This window comes from Oncorhynchus gorbuscha, linkage group LG06 (genome assembly GCF_021184085.1).
Source record: "Oncorhynchus gorbuscha isolate QuinsamMale2020 ecotype Even-year linkage group LG06, OgorEven_v1.0, whole genome shotgun sequence".
In the NCBI taxonomy this organism is placed as follows: Eukaryota; Metazoa; Chordata; class Actinopteri; order Salmoniformes; family Salmonidae; genus Oncorhynchus; species Oncorhynchus gorbuscha.
Genome location: NC_060178.1, coordinates 27,276,080 through 27,298,705, shown reverse-complemented (window position 1 = coordinate 27,298,705; position 22,626 = coordinate 27,276,080). Strand labels below are relative to the sequence as shown.

At 41.0% G+C, this 22,626-nt stretch overlaps 1 protein-coding gene across 1 annotated transcript in view; it reads left to right on the top strand.

Annotated features, from left to right (window-relative positions):
* Positions 1-22,626, top strand: part of LOC124037780 (voltage-dependent R-type calcium channel subunit alpha-1E-like) — a 93,394-nt gene that overhangs the window by 1,666 nt on the left and 69,102 nt on the right. Inside the window, exon 2 of the mRNA XM_046352826.1 lies at positions 4,180-4,319. Within this exon, the coding sequence (XP_046208782.1) occupies positions 4,180-4,319 (140 nt within the window). The remainder of the gene's footprint in view (positions 1-4,179; positions 4,320-22,626) is intronic.

Genomic DNA, 22,626 nt, shown 5'->3' with positions numbered 1-22,626 from the left:
GATGGGGTAGGGCTCCAGGGGTATGTTATGGATGGGGTAGGGCTCCAGGGGTATGTTTGTGAAATTGTATTGTTTTTTTATTGATTGTATTGCCATCGTGATCCAATACAAACAATTGTTCACAAAATATTTTTTTGTGAAAGGCATATAAAAAAAGTTCCTGTGTTCATTTCCTGCATTATGTATGAATTCATTCTGAATGCAGTATACCTATTGAGCCATGGCATAGATCATAACGTTCCAAATGGGGACCTCTGAGTTCCCCACTGCCTCATGATGCCAAATCATTTATTATCTTTAAGACACATTTAACAGACATCAAATATTACACTTTAACCAAATAGAGTACAAATAAGTGTATATACTATAGAATTTTATCAAATGGGTGTTTTGGCATGTCCCAGTTATCCCCTCTAACTTGTTAGCAGCTCGTTAGTTTTACAGTTGTGTTTAATAGAGTGAGAAACTAGCTGGATTAATTGGTTCTCATTCGATAAATAGCTATTACAGCTATTATATATACAGTCGTATGAAAATGTTTGGGCACCCCTGACAATTTCAATGATTTCCATTTATAAATAATTGGGTGTTTGGATCAGCAATTTCATTTTGATCTATCAAATAACTGATGGACACAGTAATATTTCAGCAGTTAAATGAGGTTTATTGGATTAACAGAAAATGTGCAATATGCATCAAAACAAAATTAGACAGGTGCATAAATTTGGGCATCCCAATAGAAAAATCACATCAATATTTAGTAGAGCCTCCTTTTGCTAAAATAACAGCCTCTAGATGCTTCCGATAAGCCTCTAATGAGTGTCTGGATTCTGGATGAAGGTATTTTGGACCATTCCTCCTTACAAAACATCTCCAGTTCAGTGAGGCTTGATGGTTGCCGAGCATGGACAGCCTGCTTCAAATCATCATCTCAATGATATTCAGGTCTGGGGACTGGGATGAACATTCCAGAACATTGTACTTGTTCCTCTTCCCCTTGTTCCTGGTAGATTTTGAGCAGTGTTTTGGGTCGTTGTCTTTGAAATATCCAGCCCCGGCGTAACTTCAACTTTGTGACTGATTCTTCAACATTATTGCTGAATCTGCTGATATTGAGTGGAATCCATGCGACCCTCAACTTTAACAAGATTCCCAGTACCGGCACTGGCCACACAGCCCCACAGCATGATGGAACCCCCACCAAATTTGACTATGGGTAGCAAGTGTTTTTCTTGGAACGCTGTGTTCTTTTGCCGCCATGCATAACGTCCCTTGTTATGACCAAATAACTCAATCAAGTCCACAGCACCTTATTCCAAAATGAAGCTGGCTTGTCCAAATGTGCGTTTGCATACCTCAAGCGACTCTGTTTGTGGCGTGTGCAGAAAAGGCTTCTTCCGCATCACTGTGGGCTGTTTTTGACCGTTCTCACCATCCTTCGCCTTTGCCTCTCCGATATTTTACTTGGCCTGCCACTTCTGGCCTTAACAAGAACTCTTGTCTTCCATTTCCTCACTATGTTCCTCACAGTGGACACTGACAGCTTTTTATCTCAGCGATAGTAATATAATAATAATAGATGCCATTTAGCGGACGCTTTTATCCAAAGCGACTTACAGTCATGTGTGCATACATTCTACGTATGGGTGGTCCCGGGAATTGAACACACTACCCTGGCTATACAAGCACCATGCTCTACCAACTGAGCTACAGAAGGACCACATAGCTTTTTGTAGCCTTCCTCTAAACCACAATGTTGAACAATCTTTATTTTCAGGTCATTTGAGAGTTGTTTTGAGGCCCCTATGTTGCCACTCTTCAGAGGAGAGTCAAAGAGAACAACAACTTGCAATTGTCCACCTTAAATACCTTTTCTCAGGATTGGATGCACTTGTCTATGAAGTTCAAGGCTTAATGAGCTCACCAAACCAATTGTGTGTTCCAATGAATCAGTGCTAAGTAGTTACAGGTATTCAAATCAACAAAGTAACAAGGGTGCCCACATTTTTGCAATAGCCTATTTTTCACATCTGATTTAATTTCATACAACTTAATATTGCTACACTAAAAATCTTTGTCTGGACAATACCCTAGTACTCAGCTTTTATTAGAAAATGAATGGCATGCCACTGTGATCCTTTTCTGTGACGACAGAGTAAATTATTACGCAGCCTCAGAGGGGTGCCCAAACTTTTTCATACGACTGTATATATACAGTTGAAGTCAGAAGTTTACATATACATTAGCCAAATACATTTAAACTCAGTTTTCACAATTCCTGACATTTAATCCTAGTAAAGATTCCCTGTTTTAGGTCAGTTAGGATCACCATTTCATTTTAAGAATGTGAAATGTCAGAATAATATTCGAGAGAATGATTTATTTAAGCTTTTATTTCTTTCATCACATTCCCAGTGGGTCAGAAGTTTACATACACTCAATTAGTATTTGGTAGCATTCCCTTAAAATAGTTTAACTTGGGTCAAACATTAGCCTTCCACAAGTTTCCCACAATAAGTTGTGTGAATTTTGGCCCATTCCTCCTGACAGAGCTGGTGTAACTGAGTCAGGTTTGTAGGCTTCCTTGCTCGCACACGCTTTCTCAGTTCTGCCCACACATTTTCTTTAGGATTGAGGTAAGGGCTTTGAGATGGCCACTCCAACACCTTGACTTTGTTGTCCTTAAGCCATTTTACCACAACTTTGGAAGTATGCTTGGGGTCATTGTCCATTTGGAAGACCCAACTTTAACTTCCTGACTGATGTCTTGAGATGTTGCTTCAATGTGTCCACATCATTTTCCCACCTCCCATCTATTTCGTGAAGTGCACCAGTCCCTCCTGCAGCAAAGCACCCCCACAACATGATGCTGCCACCCCTCGTACGGTTGGGATGGTGTACTTCGGCTTGCAAGCCTCCCCCTTTTTCCTCCAAACATAACGATGGTCATTATGGCCAAAGAGTTCTATTTTTGTTTCATCAGACCAGAGGACATTTCTCCAAAAAGTACGATCGTTGTCACCATGTGCAGTTGCAACCTGTAGTCTGGCTTTTTTTATGGCAGTTTTGGAGCAGTGGCTTCTTCCTTGATGAGTGCCCTTTCAGGTTCTGTCGATATAGGACTCGTTTTACTGTGGATATAGATACTTTTGTACCTGCTTCCTCCAGCATCTTCACAAGGTCCTTTGGTGTTGTTCTGGGATTGATTTGCACTTTTTGCACCAAAGTGCATTCATCTCTAAAAGACAGAACGTGTCTCCTTCCTGTATGATGGCTGCATGGTACCATGGTGTTTATACTTGCGTACTATTGGTTGTACAGATGAACGTGATACCTTCAGGCATTTGGAAATTGCTCCCAAGGATGAACCAGACTTGTGGAGGTCTACAATTTCTGAGGTCTTGGCTGATTTCTTTTGAATTTCCCACGATGTCAAGCAAAGAGGCACTGGGTTTGAAGGTAGTCCTTGAAATACATCCACAGGTCCACCTCCAATTGACTCAAATGATGTCAATTAGCCTATCAGAAGCTTCTAAAGCCATGACATCATTTTCTGGAGTCTTCCAAGCTGTTTGAAGGCACAGTCAACTCAGTGTATGTAAACTTCTGACCCACTGGAGTTACGATTCAGTCAATTATAAGTGAAATAATCTTTTTGTAAACAATTGTTGGAAAAATGACTTGTGTCATGCACAAAGTAGGTGTCCTAACCGACTTGACAAAATTATAGTTTGTTAAAAAGAAATTTCTGGAGTGGTTGAAAAACAAGTTTTATTGACTCCGACTTCAACTGTATATATATATTTTTTAATGTATATGATCATGCTAATTGTACCTCTGTGAGCACATGGGAGTGCTTACCTGTCTGCTGAGGGAAAAATGTAATTAACCCTTTCCTGAGCACATTTAAGAGTCTGAGAGAAGCCTTTGAAATGAGCAAAACAGAAAGGATTGGAAAATAATTGCTTGTTATGACCTGTAGTATATGTCTTCTTTAGGGGAATGTCTCATTATTTTTGTAATTAATTTTCAACAGATTTAAGTGTTTTTCCATGAACCTAAAGCTTGATAAATGCCCACACAAATGCTGGCACTGCATATGCTTTATTCTTTAACCTTTCATGTTAACATGACCACTTTGTACTGTAGTTGTCTGATATGTCCATTTTCTATTCACAGGAAAAGACAGAGCCTTACTTCATTGGGATGTTCTGCTTTGAAGCTGGGATTAAAGTGGTGGCATTGGGATTTGTATTCCATAAAGGCTCCTACCTAAGAAATGGCTGGAACGTCATGGATTTCATTGTGGTTCTGAGTGGGTGAGTACGGTAGGCTGTCTCAGTCAGCTGAAACACTGCAGGACTTTTAACTACTACTGCTGAATAACACCCTCTTGTTTTAACACCCTGTTCATGGCTGCTTGCTAAAATAAGACAGGTGGATTGCACGAGCCTAGTTCATGTGATTGATTTTTAAAAGGTTTTATTACAATCAAATCAAATTGTATTGGTCACATACACGTGTTTAGTAGGTTTTATTGCGGGTGTAGCGAAATGCTTGTGTTTCTTGCACCGAAAGTGCAGTAATATCTAACAGGTAATATCTAACAATTTCACAGCCCAATACACACAAATCGAAGAATTAAGAATGTATAAATATATGAATGAGCAATATCAGAGCAGCATAGACTAAGATACAGTAGAATAAAATAGAATACAGTATATACATATGAGACGAGTAATGCAGAATATATAAACATTATTAAAGTGACTAGTGGCCAGTGATTTCAAGTCTATGTATATAGGCAGCAGCCTCTAATATGCTAGTGGTGGCTATTTAACAGGCTGATAGCCTTGATATATAAGCTGTTTTTCAGTCTCTCGGTCCCAGCTTTAATGCACCTGTAATGATCTTGCCTTCTGGATGATAGCAAGGTGAACAGGCATTGGCTCAGGTGGTTGTTGTCCTTGATGATCTTTTGGGCCTTCCTGTGACATCGGGTGCTGTAGGTGTCCTCTATGGCAGGTAGTTTGCACCCGGTGATGCGTTGGGCAGACCTCACCACCCTCTGGTGAGGTCTGTGGTTGTGGGCGGTGCAGTTTCCGTACCATGCGGTGATACAGCCCGACAGGATGCACTCAATTGTGCATTTGTAAAAGTTTGTGAGGGTTTTAGGTGCCAACATTATTGAATGTTTGTCAATGTTATTGGCATGTTTAATGGACTATTTCACATGTATCAGACTTTATCAGATGGATGTTCATTTCCTGGAAGGAGTTAATTTAATTTCTGAGGCAAATATCATGGCACATCTTCTCAGTTCAGATGCCAAGAACAAAACACTGTCTGTGAAATAATCCAATCTTGCAGATGCACAGCTTTAGAACTCGTTGTGTCTTTCACTAAAATAACACACAATAATTCAGGTCACCTTTAGGCTTTTACACAAAATGGAAAGGAATACATTTTCCACTGTCTTGACTCCTGGAGCAAATGATTGCAGTGGAAAATGGAAAGGTTATTACAGGTTATTTGCAGATCTAAAAGGGTGAGGAATTATCTTGAGAGGCTTTAAGATGAAGACAATTTATTTTCTTAACAGCGCTGCCTGTTACATTTCTTATCCAGGTCAATTAGGGTTAAGTGCCTTGTGGAATTTTCACCTCTGTCAACTCTGGGATTTGAACCAGTGACCTTTCAGTTACTGGCCCAATGCTCTTAACTGGTAGGCTACTTGCCACCCCTGTTGAAAAGAGCAGGGCTAACTCTGGTTCAATACATACACATTTGCACACAGATTAAATATGAATCCATTCCATAGTGCAAAAGTACAAAGGGTGGCAAGGTTCTTACAGAATGTTACATGATTCTCTGCATTTCAATATTAATGAGTGCAGGCTTGCAGTGCTGAATAAGGCCCAGCTCTCTGCTGAAAGGAGGAGAGGAAAAGGAGGAGAGGAGAGGGATAGGGTAGGGTAGGGTGGGGTGGGAGAGAGACTGTAGCTGTGGAGCTAATTTCTGTGGAGCCATGCCCTGATAATGTCTCCTCCCCCACAGTGCCCATCTCCCCCAACCTCACACATCCTCTCTGCCTGTTACACTGTTGACTTTCTCCGTAGACTCCATCTTATCTGGCCTAATTCCCCCCCTAAATGACCTGTCTAATCTAACCTTTGAGATACATGATTACTACTCTACTCAAACATTTGTCTTCTCACACTGTGTATATTGATACATTTTCCTCTTCAGGTTTTACATGGCATTATTTTCAGTGATATGTGCCTGGTGAGTGCATTCCAGTCTCTTGATACCAAGTCTTGTACTTTTAGGACTCTATCTTTGGCTGGCGCTAAGGCAGCGCAAGTGTCAAACTCACGTTAGTTGGCAATTTCGCCATGTAGAAACTGGTGTTCTGCCATTTTCCACCCCTTGCACCAGGTTTGGCAATTTACCTGTCTAACATCAGCTCTCCTGCACTGAGGTGGGAGGGGTGGTAATATTTGAGGTGTGTCTTTAAAAACTAGTGCAAAGGGACAATTTCATGGATCACAAATTGTGACATTTAAGACCAACGAAAAGCAGGTCTTAGCGGTAACACAGATGGTAATGACATGGATTTGAGAAAGGAAGCGCAACCTATCCAGCCGTGACGCACAGTGCCTATATGCTCATATAACCCTTGTATTTAGAAACATAAGAAACGAATCACTGAAGATGAATTAAAATAATGTGTTTAGGAGCCGCAACAGTGAGCGGACATCCCATTTCTATCATTACTTTAGCCAGCATTTGTGTAACAGTATTGATAGCTAGCATAGCATTTAGCGTCGCATTTAGCGTTAGCATTCAGCAGGCAACATTTTCACAAAAACCAGAAAAGCATTCAAATAAAATCATTTACCTTTGAAGAACTTCAGATGTTTTCAATGAGGAGACTCTCAGTTAGATAGCAAATGTTCAGTTTTTACAAAAATATTATTTGTTTAGGACAAATCGCTCCGTTTTCTGCGTCACGTTTAGCTACGAAAAAAACCTGTATCCAGGATTGTGTAAATCTATCCACAAGCTCATTAGCATAACACAATGTTAACTATTCATGAAAATCGCAAATGAAATGAAATCAATATGCTAGCTCTCAAGCTTAGCCTTTTGTTAACAACACTGTTATCTCAGATTTTCAAAATATGCTTTTGAACCATAGCTAAACAAGCATTTGTGTAACAGTATTGATAGCCTAGCATAGGATTATGCCTGGCATTCAGCATGCAACATTTTCACAAAAACCAGAAAAGCATTCAAATAAAATCATTTACCTTTGAAGAACTTCAGATGTTTTCAATGAGGAGACTCTCAGTTAGATAGCAAATGTTCAGTTTTTACAAAAAGATTATTTGTGTTGACAAATCGCTCCGTTTTCTTCATCACGTTTGGGTAAGAAAAAAAACGAAAATTAAGTCATTAAACGCAAACTTTTTTCCAAATTAACTCCATAATATCGACAGAAACATGGCAAACGATGTTTAGAATCAATCCTCAAGGTGTTTTTCACATATCTATCGATGATAAATCCTTCGTGGCAGTTGACTTTCTCCTCTGAAGAAATGGAACGCGCATGGACCAAGAGATTACGCAATAATTTCGACACAGGACACAGGGCGGACACCTGGTAAATGTAGTCTCTTATGGTCAATCTTCCAATGATATGCCTACAAATACGTCACAATGCTGCAGACACCTTGGGGAAACGACAGAAAGGGCAGGCTCATTCCTGGCGCATTCACAGCCATATAAGGAGACATTGGAACACAGCGCCTTCAGAATCTGGGGCATTTCCTGTATGAAACTTCATCTTGGTTTCGCCTGTCGCATTAGTTCTGGGGCACTCACAGATAATATCTTTGGCAGTTTTGGAAACGTCAGAGTTCTTTCTTTCCAAAGCTGTCAATTACATGCATAGTCGAGCATCTTTTCGTGACAAAATATCTTGTTTAAAACGGGAACGTTTTTTATCCAAAAATTTAAAGAGCGCCCCCTATCTCGAAGAAGTTAACAAACTAGCCTATAATGGACTAACTTTGAAATTGGAGTTGATGACAATGCCTTACCGAATAGACTGTACATACACAACTTGAAGCATGGAGCACGTTCTGATTGGCCATTGAGGGGTCAAGCCTTGACACCTACAACTTATTTATTCATCAAAACCCAGTCCTTTCACGCCACCAGCAGCTACTGTTTTCATAATTCCCTCTGTGAAAATAGCAAAAATATTTCTGACACAGCCCCGACCTATAGGTCCACCGCAAAGTGCTAAAATGTACCATTGTGTAAGGGTTTTAAAATTGAGCCCTTAACCCACTGAAGTTGATTGAAACTAATGTATATCAAAATCCGTCTTTTTAAGGTCTGTATGGGCTGCTTCTCAATACACTGCATCTGCCTATGTTGGCCTTCTGCATCTGCGGTGGAAAGTGGCATAGCTACAGCGCTGTTTGTCAGACCAGGAGACATCATGAAAACGTCTGTAGCATCCAAACGGTTAGGTCTACAAACTAAGCAGTCCAAATTCAACATTTTATCAAATCATTTTTCAATATAATTATTTTATACCAACAGGGGTCCTAAAACTCTAAATCAAATAGCTAAATGATCCATGGTATGTCCATCTTTAAACAATTCCATATGTTATATTAGTATAACCCCCTATCCCAAAGGCTTGGACTTGTAGAGCTTAATGTCACAATAGCAATGTAAATTGAATATAAAATGAATCATAAAGTGTGAGGAAAAAACTGTCTGCTTATGAGATCACTTTGCTAATTTCCTCAAATTGCTAGGACAGTCTGTAAGTGGTCTGAGTGGGGAGAGAAACTGAAAACTAGCTGTTATTGGCAGAAAGTTTTGGAACTCCCTTTATTATTAGTTTGTTAACCAATTTACCTCAGGGTGACGTCACCATGGAAAGCTGAAACTCCTGCCCATGCAAACCTGCTGATTAAAAGGTCATGTGTAGATTGTATTTTCAACCAACAACTACAAGGAAATGTAACTGCTACAATTATTTTCACACTTTTACAGTGTTAGTTTCATCAGCTATTGTACAGTATGATATAAAACACAGCATCTTGACTACACTAGGTATTTAATGCAATGTTCAGAGGGGTTTTCTATTCCAGTTTAGATGACTGTATTTGGCAGTAGTTTCTTACCTCACCTGTCAGTTACTGGCCCTTGCTAAATGATGTCAGCTTCCAGATGTATCAATCTAGCATTTCATATAATTGTATTACTCTTAGTGAACACTTTCCACTTTCCAGCACTGACAGCAAGACAGGTTGACAACTGTATCGTGTTTTCTCCACTTTGAACGTACAGAGAGAGTTGAATGATTCATGGACCTGGATGGTAGAAGACATCTGCTTTCTGACTGATAGTAAATCAGAGCACATATCAGCTCCCAGTCAAGCATGTGTGACATCAGGTCTGGCAGTCTGTTATCATGAATACAGAATGACCAGTATATTTCACATGAAACAGTCTATAGCATGACGACAGTATGCCCCAATCTCAGTTTATGTACAAGCCACCACTATGGGGGGACTTGATAGAGTTTGTAGATAAATCGCTTGTAGGTTTAATTTCATTCATTTTTAGTGTCGTGTCTTTACTATCATTAAACTGAAGACTTCGTTTTTATCAAAGATTTTCTGTAATTAGTTACTCGATTAAACTGAATAATCATGTAACTGTAATTAGCGAGGGAGTTGGGGCACCAAGGAAAGTATTCAGATTACATAGTTATAATTTCCCAATATAACCTTTCAGATATTTTCATATCTGATCAATAGTCTTCTGATTAATGATGTATTTATTTTACCTCATGTTAGTCTTATTCCAAACGTCATAAATTGTTGGTTATCTGCACGAACCCAGTCTTCACTATGACTCATCCATACATCAATTGTCTTAAATCATTTATTTATTAATAACTAAGTAATTCACAGAAATGCATAAACAAACAGTAAATATGGTTACATTAAATGATAGAATGTGCCCTAGTGGGCTGAACCGGCATGGCTGCTTGTTTGACAAAAGGGGAGTGTTTTATTTTTACAAAGAAGTCACTACAGAGTTAATTATAAAAATTAAAATGCTAATCCTTTACACATGAACTCTCACTCATTCGGAAACAATTGCAATCAATATATATATTTACGCTCAGTGTGTCGTCTTGATCGCTGGTGAAAAGTATTTTGTAGAATTGTCCGTCTCTCTCCCTCTCTCTCTCTGTGTCTTGGTTAGAGGGGATAGTTCAAAGTGACATTCGTTATAGAATGAATTTTTCGGGGGTTGTCGTTCTTCACGTTCAATGATACCGAATTCCTAGCAGCAAACTAGTAATTAATATCCAAGACTTGTTCTTATTCTGTCGGTATCGATAGGCTAAGAGTTTAACCACGTGGTATGGTTAAAATATTCTACAACCTTTAGCCATCTCGTAATTGAGGTAAGCTTGGTCTGCTGATCATTTCTCAAAGTTGGGTTTTATTTGGAATGGCAGAAGAGGGCTGTCCCAGGATGTCTGACCCAGACTGAGCTCAGGGGCGGTCCTCTGATTTAGTTCAAATCAAAAGGGAATTGTATTTTTCTTCATTAAACAGTCCACAATCATATTACCCAATTATACAAACAGTATGATACTCACTCATTCATCTTATACAACAATTAGATGTAAACCTCATATCTGAGGCTATTATATAAACAGCGTTATGGTAATGTGGCCACACCGTCTCTCTTGAGCTTCTCAAGTTGTGACAAACGGACCAGTTCGTAACTGGATTCTTCACCGATCTTTTACACTTTCTCTGGAACATGAAATTTGTTCGTACGTGAGGTGGAAGGATTTCCTTTGTCTCCATGAAAAACAACTCTCTATAACTGTGTGTCCATGTTCGCTGCTCTGGCCCCCCAATGGTGGAACAAACTCCCTCACGACGCCAGGACAGCGGAGTCAATCACCACCTTCCGGAGACACCTGAAACCCCACCTCTTTAAGGAATACCTAGGATAGGATAAGTAATCCTTCTCACCCCCCCTTTAAGATTTAGATGCACTATTGTGAAGTGACTGTTCCACTGGATGTCATAAGGTGAATGCACCAATTTGTAAGTCGCTCTGGATAAGAGTGTCTGCTAAATGACTTAAATGTAATGTAAATGTCTTCTCAGGAATTGACGAACTCTGACCACAGCAGTCTGGTTGTAGAAGCAGAGAGCGGGGGATGGTGCTCGCTGTACTCAAAGAGGGCAACATCATGACATTAGTATAATGAAGTGAGGTTTAGATGCTTTTTTCTTTATTATTGTTCTGTCCACAGCAACCATAATATAATGCAATGAATCTCCCACTCGCGGTTGCTATTTCTCACAGACACACAAACTTGCAAATCCGGCAGTGGTTTGCAACCAAGAAATGTGTGATTTGGTGGTAATAGTGGTTGACTCATCAGTATCCATTAGCTTTTAAAGAACAGACATGTGCAGATAGAGGTCAGAGGGAAAAGGAACTGTTTAAGGCAGGGATCATCAACTAGACTCAGCCACGGACCCAATTTATTCTTGAAAGGATGGTTGAGGGGCCGAAACATAATAGAACAAATGTTTTTTAGACTGCAAATGAACCGTAAGAAGCCTAAACATATATCATATTTGACTAAAACATAATCCTTTCAAACCTTGATTACATTTGGGAACCTTGTCCTGCGTAGGGTGCCGTCTTGCTGATGGCACGTTAAAACGGGTGTCCTGACTCTCTGTTGTCGTTCAAAATCCCATGGCGCTTATTGTAAGAGTAGGGGTGTTCACCCTTTGTGTCATGGCTAAATTCCAAACCTGGCCACATTTCATCATGGCAACCTAATCATCCCCCTCATTCCTAATTGGCATATATCACCTTTCCACCTGATAGCTGATGCGTGGTGTGCATTTTGGCACAAAAATGGTCACTGTGCATCACTGAGGTTGGTGCTACACATTTCCCCCTACTATGTAAAGCACTTTGAGTACCTCAGTTGGTAGAAAAGTTCTATATAAATCCGATCAATCATTTTGAATGATTATTATTTGTTTACAGTCGCATATGTTTCTCTATTATGCGTGGGAATAATTGGGAACAGATTTCCGAAATTAAAATCATTGAGTTGATTTCCTGGTGATTTTACAGTCCTTTGTGTCCAACAATAAAGAGAAGATATATAAATAAAAGTACACATATGTCTCTCTATTATGCGTGGGAATAATTGGGAACAGATTTCCAACATTTAAATCACTAGGAGCTGATTTCCTGGTGTCTTGGCAGTACACAATTATTTAAATGATACACTAGATGACTGATAGGGGACGCATTGTTGAAGCCCCCATACCTCCATCTTGGCACCCCCACCAATGTAAAAAAATATATATATCTGCATTTGTCTTTTATTATTTATTATTCCCTTTCCCTCCCCAATTGGTAGTTACAGTCTTATTTCATTGCTGCAACTCCCATTTAGACCCGGGAGAGGTAAAGGTCCTCCGAAACACAACTCTGCCAAACCGCTCTGCTTCTTAACACAATGTCTGCTTCACAGAAACACCGTACACCTGGCATCCGTGTCAGCGTGCATTGTGCCCGGTCCACCACAGGAGTCACTAGTGCACAATGGGACAGGAACATCCTTACCGGCCAAACCCTCCTCTAACCCGGACGACGCTGAGCCAATTGCGCGCCACCGCATGGGTCTCCCGTTTGCGGCAGGCTGCAACAGAGCCTGGACCTTAACAAGGATTTCTAGTGGCTATCACTGAAATGCAGTACCTTAGACCACTGCGCCACTCTGGAGGCCTGCGTTCGTCTTTGCCATATGTATTCTATTACAGACATCTAAGCGCATACTTTAAAATTATATATGTGAGAAAAATATATAAATAAAAAAATCAAATAAAAATATAAAAACATTTTCCTGAAAACATTTTTTGGGGAGATTGCTAATGTTAATGTCTCCACTAGAACAACAAAAATACTGAAATATATGTACATTTTGTCCTTGAAAAATGTAATTGAATTAAAAAAATCTTAATCTACACACAATACCCCATAATGACAAAGTCAAAATATGTTTTTTGACATGTGTTGAAATTGAAATACAGAAATATCTAATTTACAGTATTCACACCCCTGAGTGATACATGTTAGAATTTGGCAGTGATTACAGCTGCGTCTTTCTGGGAAATCTCTAAGAGATTTGCACACCTGCATTGTACAATATTTGCACATTATTCTTTTGAAAATAATTCAATCAAGCTCTGTCAAGTTGGTTGTTGATCATTGCTAGACAGCCATTTTCAAGTATTGACATAGATTTTCAAGCCGATTTAAGTCAAAACTGTAACTAGGACACTCAGGAACAGTCAATGTCGTCTTGGTAAGCAACTCCAGTGTATATTTGGCCTTGTGTTTTAAGTTATTGTCCTGCTGAAAGATACATTTCTCTCCCAGTTTCTGTTGGAAAGCAGACTAAATTTTCCACTAGGATTTTGCCTGTGCTTAACTCTATTCCGTTTCTTTTTATCCCCCCAAAAAAACTCCCTAGTCCTTGCCGATGACAAGCATACCCATAACATGATGCAGTCACCACCATGTTTGAAAATATGGAGAGTGGTACTCACTAATGTGTTCTGTTGGATTTGCCCCAAACATAACGCTTTGTATTCCAGACATAAAGTTAACGGTTTTAAGGTAACCATTGGCCTCATGGTGGAATCCCTGAGCGTTTTCCTTCTCCTCTTCGGCAACTAAGTTAGGAAGGACACCTGTATCTTTGTAGTGACTGGGTGTATTGATACACCATCCAAAGTGTAATTAATAACTTTACCATGCTTTAAAAAATAAGTTGGACTCATCTAAGAGGGCTCCTGATTGGCGCAGCAGTCTAAGGCATAACCTGTTTCAGAATGCACAGACAATAACATGTTTGTTTAAAACTCTAGTCACAGCTTTTGTTCCTCTGTCTTCAGGGAGATTGTGACATGAACGATTTGGACCTGCTTCCCCTCTATCCGGCTATGTATCAAATGGCTTATGACAAACGCTGGGGACGGAGACATGTATATGGTAGAGCTTTCACAAGTGAAGAAATTCAATCCCTGGCTCCAGGCAAGATGTACAGCTGTGTCTGAAAGCTGAGGAGAGGACAGGACAGGAAAGGATAGGACTGGAGGATGTGACGGAGCGGTGCGGGGGTGTCCACACAGACAGGACAGACAAACAGCTGTCACAACTAGCAGGCCCATTGTTCGTCCTGGGCTTTATATCCCATCAGCTTTTTTTTACACTCACTTGGCTAAGAGGGACAGGCTCCTAATGGGAGAGTTTCTTATTTTCCCTTCTCACAGCAGAGAAACTGGAGCTGACAGAGCCGACTGAGCCATAATGAGGGAAGAGAAGTAAGGCTTTGGAGCCTGTGGTTAGCATCACATTTAGGGAGTGAGCAGGAGGAGTTCACAGGTGAGGGCTGACTGTGCTGTGACTGTGCTACTGGTCTGGTCACAGCTCCCTGAAGGAGTGACTGTGTTAATTAAGGCTCACACACATTACACCAAATGTGTATCTAGCATTCATCTGACGATTGTTCAGTGCGCTGTGTTTTAGGGACCACAAGCTGTAGATTTCTGACTGCCGACATTTTTCACATATAAAATTGGTGCATAGTCAGTACTCTTTGAGCCCTTAGATATTCAGTCTGCTGGTTCTCTTCACCAGGCATGTGATTGTGGTGGGGTGCTGATCTGTTCACACACTATTATTATCTCAGGGCTGATGTTAGGAAGTGTGTTCTGTGACAACGTGGCTCTGGAATGGGAACACACAGTACTTCTGCCCAGAGGCACTGCTTTACTGAACATAAGGGAGGATCTGACAAGCCCTGGCACTGTTGGTCTGTGATACAGGGAGATGATGCCAACAGACTCTGAGGTTTCACTTCGTGCTTTGGGCCATCTAACTGGACACTTTTTTTGTCATGCACAATTCTGTATATTCTGGGCAATGCGCCTTGGATGCCCTAGAGGAAACATATCAGTGTCATGACAATAATGTCTCCTTTATGTAGTTTTTGTGTGGACTGTTTTCACTTCATTCATTAACATTAGGAATTGCTTTAGAGTAGCCAGTAGAGGGATGTGTTTTATCTCTAATTTCGGATTCATTTAGTGAATGATAATCACATGGTCAAGTACCCACAGTGAGCACATGCTGCTCTGCTTCAAAGAGAGGCTGAGTGGGAGAGACACAGGGAGATATTTTATCTGTCTGATCTGACTGAAAGGCTTTTGAAATCAGGTGAAAACGGTTGTGATATTTACAGGAGGCATTGTTACTTTGTAAAGGTTTGGTAAATTGACGTTGAAGTGACAGTTTGTTCTATTTGTGGTAAGGTCTGAGGTATGCCTCTTACAAAGACTTAAAATCTAATTAAATGTTATTTGTCACATGCGCCGAATACAACAGGTGTAGGTAGACCTTACAGTGAAATGCTTACTTACAAGCCCTTAACCAACAATGCAGTTTTAAGAAAATCCCTAAAAAAGTAAGCGATAAGAATAACAAATCATGAAAGATCAGTAGTAAATTACAAAACCGGGGCAAAATACAGTGGGTATCGGTACATAGTCAATGTGTCGATGTGCGGGGGGCACCAGTGTCGAGGTAATTGAGCTAATTATGTACATGTAGGTAGAGTTGTTAAAATGGCTATGCATAGATAATAATAGAGAGTAGCAGCAGTGTAGGGGGAGGGGCAATGCAAATAGTCTGTGTAGACATTTGATTAGCTGTTCAGGAGTTTTAAGGCTTGGTGGTAGAATCTGTTTAGAAGCCTCTTGGAACTAGACTTGGTACTCCGGTACCGTTTGCCGTGTGGAAGCAAAGATAACAGTCTATGACTAGGGTGGCTGGAGACATTGACAATTTTTAAGGCCTTCCTCTGACACCGCCTGGTATAGAGGCCCTGTGATGTATTGGGCCGTACGCACTACCCTCTGTAGTGCCTTGCAGTCGGAGGCTGAGCAGTTGCCATACCAGGCAGTGATGCTCTCGATGGTGCAGCAGTAAAACCCTTTGAGGATCTGAGGACCTATGTCAAATCTTTTCAGTCTCCTGAGGGGGAATAGGTTTTGTCGTGCCCTCTTCATGACTGTCTTGGTGTGCTTGGACCATGTTAGTTTGTTGGTGATGTGGACACCAAGGAACTTGAAACTCTCGACCTGCTCCACTCCAGCCCTGTCGATAAGAATGGGGGCGTGCTCGGTCCACCTTTTCCTGTAGTCCACAATCATCTCCTTTGTCTTGAACACGTTGAGGGAGAGGTTGTTGTCCTTGCACCCCACGGTCAGGTCTCTGACCTCCTCCCTATAGGCTGTCTCATCGTTGTCGGTGATCAGGCCTACCACTGTGGTGTCATCAGCAAACTTGATGATGGTGTTGGAGTCGTGCCTGGCCGTGCAGTTATGAGTGAACATGGAGTACAGGAGGGGACTGAGCACGCACCCCTGAGGGTCCCCGTGTTGAGGATCAGCGTGGCGGATGTGTTATTACCTACCCTTACCACCTGGGGGCGACCCATCAGGAAGTCCAGGATCCAGTTGCAGAGGGAGCTGTTTAGTCCCAGGGTCCTTAGATTAGTGATGAGCATTGAGGTCACTATGGTGTTGAACACTAAGCTGTAGTCAATGAATAGCACTCTCACATACAGTAGGTGTTCTTTTTGTCTAGGTGGGAAAGGGAAGTGTGGAGTGCAATAGAGATTGCATCATCTGTGGATCTGTTGGGGTGCTATGCAAATTGGAGTGGGTCTAGGGTTTCTGGGATAATGGTGTTGATGTGAGCCATGACTAGCCTTTCAAAGCATTTCATGGCTACAGACTAGAGTACTACGGGTCAGTAGTCATTTAGGCAGGATACTTTAATGTTCTTGGGCACAGGGACTATGGTGGTCTGCTTGAAACATGTTGGTGTTACAGACTCAGACAGGGAGAGGTTGAAAATGTCAGTGAAGACACTTGCCAGTTGGTCCGCGCATGCTTTGAGTACACGTCCTGGTAATCTGGCCCAGCAGCTTTGTGAATGTTGATCTGTCTAAAGGTTTTGTTCACATCAGCTACCGAGAGCGTCATCACAGGGTCATCCAGAACAGCTGGTGCTCTCGTGCATGCGTCACTGTTGCTTGCCTCGAGGTGAGCATAAAAGGCATTTAGCTCGTCTGATAGGCTCGGGTCACTGGGCAGCTCGCTTCTGGATTTCCCTTGCCATGCCACATCCGATGAGCGTCAGAGCCGGTGTAGTAGGATTCAATCTTAATCCTGTATTGACGCTTTGCTTGTTAGATGGTTTGTATAAGGGCATAGCAGGATTTCTTATTAGCGTCTGGATAAGTCTCCCGTTCCTTGAAAGTGGCAGCTCTAGCCATTATCTCGATGCCGATGTTGCCTGTAATCCATTGCTTCTGGTTGGGATATGTATGTAAAGTCACAGTGTGGACGACATCATCGATGCACTTATTGATGAAGCCGATGACTGAGGTGGTGTACCTTGGATGAATCCCGGGAACATATTCCAGTCTGTGCCAACAAAACAGTCTTGTGGTGTAGCATACGCGTCATCTGACCACTTCCGTATTGAGCGAGTCACTGGTACTTCCTGCTTTAGTTTTTGCTTGGAAGCAGGAATCAGGAGGATAAACGTATGGTCAGGTTTGACAAATGTAATCATCTATGTATGTGGAGTAAAGGTGGTCTAGGATTTGTTTTCCTCTGGTTACACATGTGACATGCTGGTAAAAATTTTGTAAAACTGATTTAAGTTTGCCTGCATTAAAGTCCCCGGCAACTGTGAGCGCTGCTTCTGGGTGAGCATTTTCTTCTTTGCTTATGGCCTTATAGAGTTGGTTGAGAGCAGTCTTAGTGCCAGCTTCGTTCTATGGTGGTAAATTTACAGCTACGAATAATATAGATGAGAACTCTCTTGGTAGATAGTGTAGTCCACAGCTTATCATCAGGTACTCTACCTCAGGTGAGCAATACCTTGAAACTTCTTTAATATTAGACATCGCGCACCAGCTGGTCTTACAAATTGACACACCCCTACCCCTCGTTTTATCAGACGTAGGTTCTCTGTTCTGATGGTGAATGGAAAATCCCACCAGCTCTATATTATCCGTATCGTCGTTCAGCCACGTCTCTGTGAAACATAAGATATCACAGTTTTTAATGTCCCGTTGGTAGGATAATCTTAATCGTAGGTCATTCATTTTATTTTCCAATGATTGCACGTTAGTAAGAAGAACAGATGGCAGTGGGAGTTTACTCGCTCGCCTACGGATTCTCAGAGGGCAGCCCGATCTGCGGCCCCTTTTCCTATGTTTTTTCTTCAAGTAAATTATGGGGATCTGGGCCTGTTCTAGTGATACACCTTAGCCAAATACATTTAAACTCAGTTTTCACAATTCCTGACATTTAATCAGAGTAAAATGCTGTGTCTTAGGTCAGTTAGGATAACCACTTTATTTTAAGAATGTGAAATGTCAGAATAATAGTAGAGAGAAAAATGTATTTCAGCTTTTATTTCTTTCAGCACATTCCCAGTGGGTCAGAAGTTTACATACACACAATTATTATTTGATAGCATTACCTTTAAATTGTTTAACTTGGGTCAAATGTTTAGGGTAGCCTTCCACAAGCTTCCCACATTTTTGGCCCATTCTTCCTGACAGAGCTGGTGTAACTGAGTCGGATTTGTAGGCCTCCTTGCTCGCACATGCTTTTTCAGTTCTGCCCACACATTTTCTATAGGATTGAGGTCAGGGCTTTGTGATGGCCACTCCAACACCTTGACTGTGTTGTCCTTAAGCCATTTTGACACAACTTTGGATGTATGCTTGGGGTCATTGTCCATTTGGAAGACCCATTTACGACCAAGCTTTAACTTCCTGACTGACGGCTTGAGATGTTGCTTTAATATATCCACATAATTTTCCTACCTAATGCTGCCATGTACTGTATTTTGTGAAGTGCACCAGACCCTCCTGCAGGAAAGCACCCCCACAACATGATGCTGCCGCTCCCATGCTTCACGGTTGGGATGTTGTTTTTATCGGCCCAGCCTCCCCCTTTTCCCTCCAAACATAACAATGGTCATTATGGCCAAACAGTTCCATTTTTGTTTCATCACACCAGAGGACATTTCTCCAAAAAGTACAATCTTTGTCCACCATGTGCAGTTGCAAACTGTAGTCTGGCTTTTTTTATGGCAGTTTTGGTTTGGAGCAGTGGCTTCTTCCTTGCTGAGCGGCCTTTCAAGTTATGTCAATATAGGACTCGTTTTTTCTGTGGATACTTCGTCCTGCATCTTCATAAGGTTCTTTGCTGTTGTTCTGTGATTGATTTGCACTTTTTGCACCAAAGTATGTTCATCTCTTGGAGACAGAACGTGTCTCCTTCCTGAGCGGTACGGCTGCGTGGTCCCATTTTGCTTATACTTGCGTACTATTGTTTGTACAGATGTACGTGGTACCTTCAGGCGTTTGGAAATTGCTTCCAAGGATGAACCAGACTTGTGGAGGTCAAAAAATTTTTTTCTGATGTCTTGGCTGATTTCTTTTGATTTTCCCATTATGTCAAGCTGAGGTTTGAAGGTAGGCCTTGAAATACACCCACAGGTACACCTCCAATTGACTCAAATGATGTCAATTAGCCTATCAGAAGCTTCTAAAGCCATGACACAATTTTCTGGAATTTTCCAAGCTGTTTGAAGGCACAGTCAACTTAGTGTATGTAAACTTCTGACCAACTAGATTTGTGATACAGTGAATTATAAGTGAAATAATCTGTCTGTAAACAATTTTTGGAAAAATGACTTGTGTCATGCACACAGTAGATGTCCTAACTGACTTGGCAAAACTATAGTTTCTTAACAAGAAATGTGTGGAGTGGTTGAAAAATGAGTTACATTATGTACAAAATATGTTTTTTAAAAACAAGTTACACAAAATGCAAAAAACGAACAAAATAGCACAATTGGTTGGGAGATTGTAAAACGTCAGCCATGTTCTTCGGTGCCATCTTCAATAGACATAGACTGACCAGGTGAATCCAGGTGAAAGCTATGATCCCTTAATGATGTCACTTGTTAAATCCACTTCAATCAGCGTAGATGAAGGGGAGGAGACAGGTTAAAGAAGGATTTGTAAGTCTTGAGACAATTGCGACATGGATTGTGTATGTGTGCAGAGGGGGAATGGGCAAAACAAATGATTGAAGTGCCTTTGAACAGGGTATAGTAGTAATAGGTGCCAGGCACACCGGTTTGTGTCAAGACCCGCAACGCTGCTGATATTTTCATACTCAACAGTTTCCTGTGTGTCTCAAGAATGGTGCACCACCCAAAGGACATCCAGCCAACTTGACACAATGTGGGAAGCATTGGAATCGACATGGGCCAGCATCCCTGTGGAATGCTTATAACGCCTTTTAGAGTCTATAGCCCAAAGAATTCAGACTGTTCTGAGGGTGTGTGTGGTGCAACTCAGTATTAGGAAGGTGTTACTAATGTTTGGTATTTTCAGTGTATACTACTTAAAAAATATGTAGTAAAAGGTCCCCTTTTCTGTCCTCTGCTCTTTGTCACCTTGCATTGTTTCAAAGTGGTAATGACCTAAATCAGTTTATATCCTCAGAGATAAAGGTGAAGTCAGATTAATCACATACAGTATTGAATTATCATCCTCTTGCCTTTGCTCAGTCTCTCTGTGGTCTCCTCTAAAAGCTGTAGTGCCCTGAACTAGAATAGATATGACCAGTATATTGAATTTAAGTAACCCATCTGGTCTCAGTGGTCAACATATACTGAGTCTACAAAACATTAAGGACACCTGCTCTTTATGTGACATACACTACTTGATGAAAAGTATGTGGACACCCCTTCAAATGAGTGGATTCAGCTATTTCAGCCACGCCCATTGCTGAAAGGTGTATAAAATCGAACACACAGCCATTTAATCTCAATAGACAAACGTTGGCAGTACAATGGCCTTATTGAAGAGCTCAGTGACTTTCAACATGGCACCGTCATATGATGCCACCTTTCCAACAAGTCAACTTGTCAATTTTCTGCCCTGCTAGAGCTACCTCGGTCAACTGTGCTATTATTGTGAAGTGGAAATGTCTAAGAGCAACAACGGCTCAGCCTCTAAGTGGTAGGACACACAAGCTCACAGAATAGGACCGCTGAGTGCTGAAGCTCGTAACACATAAAAATTGTCTGTCCGGCCTCCCGGGTGGTGCAGTGGTCTAGGGCACAATCGCAGCACGATTGTAAGGCTCTGATTGTCCGAAATGGTTATGAGTCTTCGTCTCTTGTCCTTCTGTGTAGTTGTCCCATATTTTTATTGATCATTTTTTTTATTTAATCTTTTATTTAACCAGGTTGGCCAGTTGAGAACAAGTTCTCATTTACAACTGCGACCTGGCCAAGATAAAGCATACAGTGCGACACAAACAACAACACAGAGTTACACATGGAATAAACAAACATACAGTCAATAAGACAATAGAAAAAATCTATATACAGTCTGTGCAAATGAGGTAAGATTAGGAGTATCAGATGACTTGTCGTATAGTCATGAGCTACAGAGTTGACTTTCCTTCCATTTACTCTTGAAGATGCTTCTTTGAAGATAGGCTATTTCCCAGTGGGGTGATGAGAGTAGCATAATATGATGGTTTGAGCAGAGTAACAGAATGAGCAGAGTAACAGAATGGTCCTACTTAAATTTGCTTTCGAAGATACTTTACTTCGGACAGCTAATCAGCGTACCAGTGATTGTCCGGTTGGTGTGTTGAACATCTCTACCTCATTTTGAGATTCAAAGTTAAACCACTTTAAACGTGCCGCTGGAGCTTCACGTGTTTCTGGTCTGATGTGTTTTTTCTTAACCCATCATTTATACAGTTTGCTCAAAAGGGGCAGTTTCGGCAGGCTGGCATGCAAACTTCCTTTAGATTTTATTGGGGGGGGGGCTATCTGTTGTTCCATGTAGTGAATCTGTTATTAGTAGAACCCCCTTCCTCCCCACTTAGACAGGGCTTAGACTCTTATGGGTTAAACCAAATATTTTTTCTCTGAGCAATTGCATTAGTATAAAATAATATAATTTCCATTTTTTTTTGGAGCATACAATATTGCGCAGTATTTGTATTATTCCTTTTCTATACAGTCTGTTTTGCTCATCTTTATCAAGGGTGCCAATAATTTAGGAGATTACTGTATTTTCTATGTGGGTTATTTCATTTGTATCCAGCTGAAAGGGAAACCATATTGCTGTACTGTAAATCTTTACGACAGTTTGTCTTCAATTTACCTCTTAACCAGACAAACAAAGACAGATGGTATCTGCCAAGGATAATTAACATCTATAGCATCCCAAATTATCTCTCTGTCATTTGATTCCCTGTGGTGTTTGTTTGTGGAAAAGCAATTTTAAGGTAACTCCCTGTTCTCCCATTTCTTGTATGAATGTGTGCTGTTGTTATTGTT